The 6938-nt window shown below is 63.6% G+C and overlaps 1 protein-coding gene across 1 annotated transcript; it reads right to left on the reverse strand.

Moving 5' to 3' along the window:
• Positions 1–279: 279 nt before the first annotated feature.
• Positions 280–6655, reverse strand: LOC118252636 (motor neuron and pancreas homeobox protein 1-like). Its single transcript, XM_035556124.1, has 3 exons — positions 6229–6655; positions 894–1054; positions 280–597 (listed from the first exon to the last, which is right to left on the reverse strand). The coding sequence occupies exons 1-3, from the start codon at positions 6653–6655 to the stop codon at positions 280–282; spliced, it is 906 nt and encodes a 301-aa protein (XP_035412017.1).
• Between the last annotated feature and the right edge of the window lie 283 nt (positions 6656–6938).

Genomic DNA, 6938 nt, shown 5'->3' on the forward strand with positions numbered 1-6938 from the left:
TGCCCCAGGTAGGGCAGCATGGGGGCACTGGTAGGGCAGACCCCCTGTCCCCTAAGGAAGAGCACAGGCATCCGGATAACAGCTTTATAGGGGCAGGGTGTGGGGACTCCCCCAGATACACACAGAGGAATAATTACGAGTTAAATAGGATCCAAACACACATAAGTTAAAGTGGGGGGCAGGCTCCCCGCGGCCCCCCTGCCCCTCACGGGCACAGTCTGTGGCTGCCAGCAAAGAGGCCCCCGACGCCTCAGCCCGGCCCCTCTCCCCGGACGCGGTTCACAAGACGGAGCCCGTCTTCCTCTCCGTGGTGCCCAGCTCGTCCTCCTCCTCTTCCTCATCCTCCTCGCCCCCCGAGCAGGAGGAGTCGGGGCCGTAGCCCAGCTCGGCGGTGCTGCGGTGCAGGAAGCCCGAGCCGGGGCTGCGCCCCACAAACTCGGGGCCCTCGCCCACCTGTCCCTGGGGCTCGCTGGGCAGCAGCTTCTCGCAGGCTTTGCCGAGCCCCCGCAGCTTCTCAGCCTCCACCGTGGCCCCCTGCTCCTTGGCTTTGCGGCTCCGCTTCCACTTCATCCGGCGGTTCTGGAACCAGATCTTCACCTGCCCACGAGGAGAGCACCCGTGACACCGGGGCCACGGGCACCCAGCCCCATGCAGTTGTGCCCCCAATGCCCCCATCCTGTCCCCACTCCCCCCGCTGCCTTCCCTGCAGCGCAGACCCCCCTCCCCCCCCCCCAGGCTCCCATTTTTGCAGGCATCCTGTGGTCATCCCTGCCAGGAGGCTGGGGAAGGACTCACAGCTCTAAGCGAGGGGCAACAGCATCACCCCAAATTCCCACCCCCATATCCCCAGCAGCTGCCGGTGCCCCCCCTCCGCGCCCCCAGGACCAAGGTACCTGCGTTTCAGTGAGCATCAGCGACGTGGCCACCTCGAAGCGCTTGGGCCTGGACAGGTACTTGTTGAGCTTGAACTGGTTCTCCAGCTCCAGGAGCTGCTGGCTGGTGAAGGCCGTGCGGGGCCGGCGGCACTTCCCCATCAAGCCGGCCTGCGGGGTGGCTGCGGGACAGACAGCGGGATGGGGTCGGAGGGCAGCGGGGCCGGGGGCACCCCCTCGGCGAGCCCGGCGTGAGGAGGAAGGCGAGAGCCTCTTCCATCGCCTCCCGGCCCAATAATGGCTTTATTGCCCGGCTGATACCGACCGGCGAGATACGTTATCAGGCCTCGGTGTGCAACTGGGATCAGTCCTGTGACTGGAATTAAAGCTCCTTTTATTGCCGGGACACGCAGGTGTCTGCCCAACTGCCGAGGGCTGCGGCGCAGGGCTCCGCGTGCCCCGCGCAGGGCTGATAGCTCGCCCTCGGCCCCGAGCAGGAGGCTGGGGAACAAAGGGGCCTTTGAGAGGCCGGCTGGGGTGGCTCCTGCGCCGTGTTTGATCCCTGCTTATCTCCTCTCCGCTCGCTTTATTGTACCCCCCCGCCAGGGTTCGGCTTTTACTGCTTCTCCCAGCACCGCAGCGGCAATCAAACCCAGAGGTTTGCAGCTGGGAGGAAAGGGCCGGAGCGGTGCAGGGAGGCATTAACGGGAAAGGTCCTTGGCACATCACCCCTGCCACAAAGTCCTCGCCACGTCCCACGGCACTGCTGCAGAGCCCCGATTCTCCCTCCAGCTCGTCGGCAACCCAGGCACCAGCTCAGAAAATTCCTGCCCGGCTGGGCACAGGGACAGAGACACACGTGGGACAGAGCGAGACGGAGCCCCACAGCCCCACGTGGGTTCGGGATGGGGCAGAGCTGTCAGAGGGGGATCCATCTCCAAAATGCCTCTGCTTCCTCAGCAGATGGCCAGCAGCACCCGGCCGAGCGTGGCACGCGAGGGTCACCGCGGCTCGCCCTCCTTGTGGGGCACGGGGCACCAGCAGCCACGTTATCTCCTCAGATTCCAGCTTTGATCCCGACCTGCCCATCTCCCGAGGTGTCCACTGAGCCCTTCACAAACACAGCGGTGACGCACGGCGCAGGAATTTATGAAGGGGGCATTAACTGAGCGCCATCCAGGTTTGATCCCGGGTACCTGGGTGCTGGGTGGGACAGGTCAAACAGGCAGAGGTGGGGCTGGGCTGGGGCTCTGCAAACTCCTTGTGTGATGAGCAGGGGTGGACACGACCCCTCCTGCATCCACACCCACGGTACCAGATCCACCTCGCAGCCTCTGGCCATTTAAACGAGGGACTGATTAGAGGGATGCTGTGCCGATGGCTCTGACATGCACCCAGGGCAGTATTTTCATCTAAAAAGTGTTAGATGAAAGACAGCTCAGCTCTGCAGCGGTCTGGGCTGTGGATGGTCTGTGCAAACCCTCAGCAGAGACACGGGATGGAACAGATCCAAGCAGGGCCCCTTCTGCTAAGGAAAGGGGGACTGGCTTCTCCCACCTCAACATGGAGAGCCTTGAGCTCAACCCCGAGCCTGTGCCCTGGGGCAGTGGATCCTGGCTCTGGGGAAAACAGAAATCCTCCAGACCTCCCCGAAAGGCTCCTCTGTGCTGCCTCCTGCAAGGCCAGATGTGGCGAGGGCGGAGGCACAGAAACGAGCCCTGACCCCGAAAGCAGGGGGAGTTCTGTCTGCTTGGGTTCAGGGGATGCTGACAGGCAGCTTGCTTTAGCAGCACCCCCAAAAAGGGACTCGCTCTCCACAAGACACTGAGGACAAGTTGGTCAGGCAAGAAAAGGGAGAGCAGAAATTTTGCCCAAATCCAGACAAATCTAAATGGGATGTAGACCAAACGACTACCAACACAGGTGACTGGCCACTGGAGCACAATCCCTCTGGCCAGGTTTTCCACCTCACTGTCTCTAATTTGGGCTCGGCACAACGGTGCCCATCACAGACCGTGACCTTCTAGAAGCCCCCAACTCCTCCTGCCCCAGTCCCGGCCAAACCAAAAGCCACCGCCACCAGCACGGGGATTCTGAGGGTAGGAGGTATGTTCCAGCTTGCCGTGCAGAGGGGAAATGCCTGTCCTAACCGTGTGCCTGGTGGACCCTTCCCCTGCCCTGTGGCACGGACAGCACCCCCCCAGGGCTCACCTCTCTTAGTTCCCTGCCAGCCGAGCTGTGAACACTTCTCCATCACCGCCACCACCCCACAAAAAGAGCAACCCGTCAGGAAGGCTCTCCCCCTTACCCAGCTCCTGCCTCAGCACCATGCATTTGCTTGACAAAGGGTTTCCTACCTGCCCGTACATCTCCTGCGGGATCACAGCTCATCTCGGTATCCCTTCAGCCTGGCCATGCCCCTCTGATGGGTGCCTGGCATTTGGCTGCAAAAATCAGTGAATATATTGGCTGGCCTGGAGCTGAGAAAGCCCCCGACTCTGTGGCCAGGAGCTGTACAGGACAGCTGCCTCCCGGATAATTAGATAAAGCTTATAAAGAATTATTAGCTTATTTGATACAGTTCTGTCTATTTGATAACGAACCTAATCCAAGGTTGATATTAACCCACTTGGTTTTAATTCGGTTTGTTTAGCTATAGCTCACTTGGCTTTGTGGGCTAGCAGATAAAGGAGAGGAAATTAGCACCCCGCCCCCACTGGAGGTGTTTCTGCAGATGTCAGGGCTGGCAGGAGGGGAGGTGGTCCCGTGGCCAGGGGTCTGCCAGCAGCCCCGACTGCTCTCCATGGGACAGTGTGTGTAAGGGACCTTCCTAAATCTTCTACCCCCTGGTTTCCTCCATCAGCAGGCTCCTGCCTGCTCTTTGCCAGCTGTTTCCCAGCCCGCGCTTCCTGCCGATGCCAGACCACTGCACACACGGGAGCCTCGGAAGGCACCAGCCAGGAGCAGTCCCTGCAGCCCCTAGAAAGGGGCCTGAGCACCAGGTCCCCAGAAAGGAACCACGTGCTCCTCCCGAGAGCCTTGCCATGTCTCCCAACCCGCGGCTGTGCATCACCACGCTCTGCTCCTACAAATGTCTGCCGGGCAGGTCTCTGCTCTCAGCTCCCAGCACCCTGCTGCATTTCCACGCTGCCAGCCAGGGCGAATAAATCACAGCTCCCATCAATACCGATGCGCGCAGCACCCCGGTGCCAAACGCCCTCCCCGAGCAGTTCAGGAGGGCAGCCACCTGCTCACAGCGAGTCCGAGCCCCCAGGACAGGGACCCGGGCTGGGAGCAGAGGAGCCCAGGTGGCTGCGGCGAGGACATGCCTGCTCCTTGGACCTTCCCCGCCTGCCCTCTCACTCTGCATTGCAGCAGAGGCACACGGGTGCTGGCTGCGGCTCCGCAGAGGCAGATGGCGAGGAAGGCACCCGTGTATACGGCAGTGGGAGCGCTTTTCGGAGCAGAACCAGCACCCAGCCCCAGCCCTGCTCCATGCAGGTGCCCACTGTCTCAAGCCACCCCCCAGCACCCTGCCTTCCCCTACAACAAGGGCAGGTGAGAGCAGAGCAACTGTGTGCCGTGCCTCCCCGCAGATCCTGCTGCTTCGCTTCAGGGGCTGTCCCTCTCCTTCCACCACCCTGACCATTCCCCAGAGACCAGACCACGCCGTGCCTGCAAAACATCTCTACACTTGAAGCCACAGAAGGAATTCATGATTTGGCTCTAGAATCTCCCACGAATACATCGCAAGGGTGACCTCCCTCTGGGGTGCTCCAGAACAAGCACTGGGAGGCTTTCAGATGTGTCTCCCCCAGGTATCTGCCCAGTGCTACCCGAGAGCTAAACATGAGCAGCACCAGCAGCACAGAAACTTGTGCTCACACACTCTGGAAACCTCATCCAGGCAAGTCTGTCTGTCCATCCAACTGGGCTGGGTGATGGGACAGGGAAACACAGACCACAGGCAGCCCAAGAACCCTGTGCCAACAGCGGGAGGCTCCTGCCCAGCTAGCTCACCATCCTCTTCACGGAGGTGAGGAAGGGCTGTGCAGGCAGCATGCCGTAGGCAGGACGCAGATGTCCCCTCCTGTCCCTGCATACCCTCACCACAGTCCCCATCCCCACACAACAGCCAGCATGTTGGGGCAAAATCTAGCTAGTGGCAGTGGTGACTACAAGGAGAAGTCAACCTGCTTTTGAATCTTGCAGCAAGCCCACAAGAGGAAGAGCTGGAGACACCCTCGAGAACCCAAACGATCCCACGGGACTGGAACAAGAGCCTGTAGATGAATGAGCTGGTGCAGAACGAGGGCCAGGGCCTGATGGCAGAGCCTACACAGCAGCGAGAACAAGAGGACACAAGGACCGAGGGAGCAGGATCCCCTGCAAAGGGCTCCCCAGAACTGGGACCAAGCACCTTTTGACCAGGATATGGACTGGGGCAGTGGTCACTGTGCTTGAAAAATCTACAGCCCTGGCAGTTCTTGCCACATCCTTGTTACACCTCCTTGCGTCTGCCTTGGCTCTCCCAGCTCTCTAGGTCCCAACCCACCAACACTTGGGTCAGCAGCCGCTTTTCCTCCCCTGAGCTACCCCCGTTGGGGCACAAACCTGTCCACGTTACCCCAGCCAGAAGCCAAGCCTGGAGGCATAATCTGCACCCTGAGGTGCCGTCACCGCTTTGCAGCTGGACCCAAAACCCACAGCCCCGGGGAGAGCCGGGGAAAAAGGAGAGCAGCCGAGGGAGGGGGACAGCCCCTTTCCCTTTCCCTTCAGCCTGTCCGGGTGTAACTTAACGAGGGAGCAAAGAAGGGGCTGATTTATGTTAATTCTCCATTTGTGCGTTATTATTCGTTTCCAGCGGCCCGGGGCGCTTCTGATTCGTTTCCCAGTGCCGGTCCCGCTCCCCGTTTCTTTCTTTTCGTTTCCTTCCCGCGGCGGCGGCGCGCAACGAGCCCGCGGCGGCCGTGCGGTGCCGGCGGCTGGGGGGGGGGGGGTGCGGGCAGAGACCCCCCCGGGAGCACCTCTGCCCTACCGGCCCCGGGGCCGGCACCCCACCTCCGTGCCGCCCTACAGCCCCGGGCCGGGGGAGGGCTGGCGGCGGGGCCAGATCTTCCCCCCCCACCCTCCCGCACCCCGGGACTCCGCTCGGGGGTCTCAGCGCTGGGGGCGTGACCCCGCAAAGGGCCCCCCGCAATGGGGAGCGGGGCCGGGCACAGCAAAAACCCCCCAACGGGGCCGGCCCCGAGGGCTCCCGACCTCCGACGGGGCGGCCCCGGCGAGCCTCAGCCCCCCAGCCCCAGCCCCAGCCCCGAGGTGTGTGTGTGGGGGGGGGCGGTCCCGGATCCCTTACCGTGGAAGTCGGAGAGCCTCGGCACCAGCATCCCGGCTCGGATCCAGTGCTCCAGCGGCAAGGAGCCGGCCACGGCCGCCTTCAGGTGCTCCGCGCCGGGCGGCGGCAGGTGGGGGAAGCCGGTGTAGGCGAAAGCGGGGTGCTGGCCCCCCAGGGCCGGGAGCGGGTACACGGCGGGGGGGTAGAGGGCCGGCAGGGCGCCGAGCCCGGGGCCGGGGAGATGCAGCAAGCCGGGCTTGGGGACGAAGCCGGCCGGGCCGAGGGGCGCAGAGACCTGGGGAGCCCTCGGCGAGGGGGTGTCGGTGCGCCCGGGGGGGCCGGGGCTCCCCGCGGGGCTGAGCCCCGGCGGAGATGCGCTCCTCGGCGGCTCTTCAGCCAGGAGCGCCTCGATGCTGAAGTTTTGGGATTTCTCCATGGGTTTGTGCATGGCGGGCCCCCCACCCCCGGCACGGCACGGCACGGCTCGCCTGCCAGGGCAGCGCCCGGCCGGGCAGCCCCGGGCCAGCCCCGGTACCGGCGGGCATCCACCCGCGGGGCCCCGCTCCGCTCCGCGGGGCTGCCCTCGGGGGCAGCCCTCCTCTCCTCTCCTCTCCGCTCCTCCTCCTCCCGGGCACTCGCTCTCCCGTCGCCACCGGGGGGGCTTTTTTAACCCCCCCTCCACCTGCCCCAGCTCCCCATTGGCTCCGAGCGGGCCCCCCGCCCCGCCGGCC

The sequence above is a fragment of the Cygnus atratus genome, chromosome 6, assembly GCF_013377495.2.
Source record: "Cygnus atratus isolate AKBS03 ecotype Queensland, Australia chromosome 6, CAtr_DNAZoo_HiC_assembly, whole genome shotgun sequence".
Taxonomy (NCBI): domain Eukaryota; kingdom Metazoa; phylum Chordata; class Aves; order Anseriformes; family Anatidae; genus Cygnus; species Cygnus atratus.

Excerpts from the sequence above, each read along its gene's own strand:
- LOC118252636 (XM_035556124.1), bottom strand. The coding sequence starts at position 6,655 with ATGCACAAACCCATGGAGAAATCCCAAAACTTCAGCATCGAGGCGCTC. Across the intron at positions 1,055-6,228 it reads GAGGCTCTCCGACTTCCACG|CCACCCCGCAGGCCGGCTTG; the intron begins GTAAGGGATCCG and ends TCTGTCCCGCAG. Across the intron at positions 598-893 it reads TGATGCTCACTGAAACGCAG|GTGAAGATCTGGTTCCAGAA; the intron begins GTACCTTGGTCC and ends CCTCGTGGGCAG.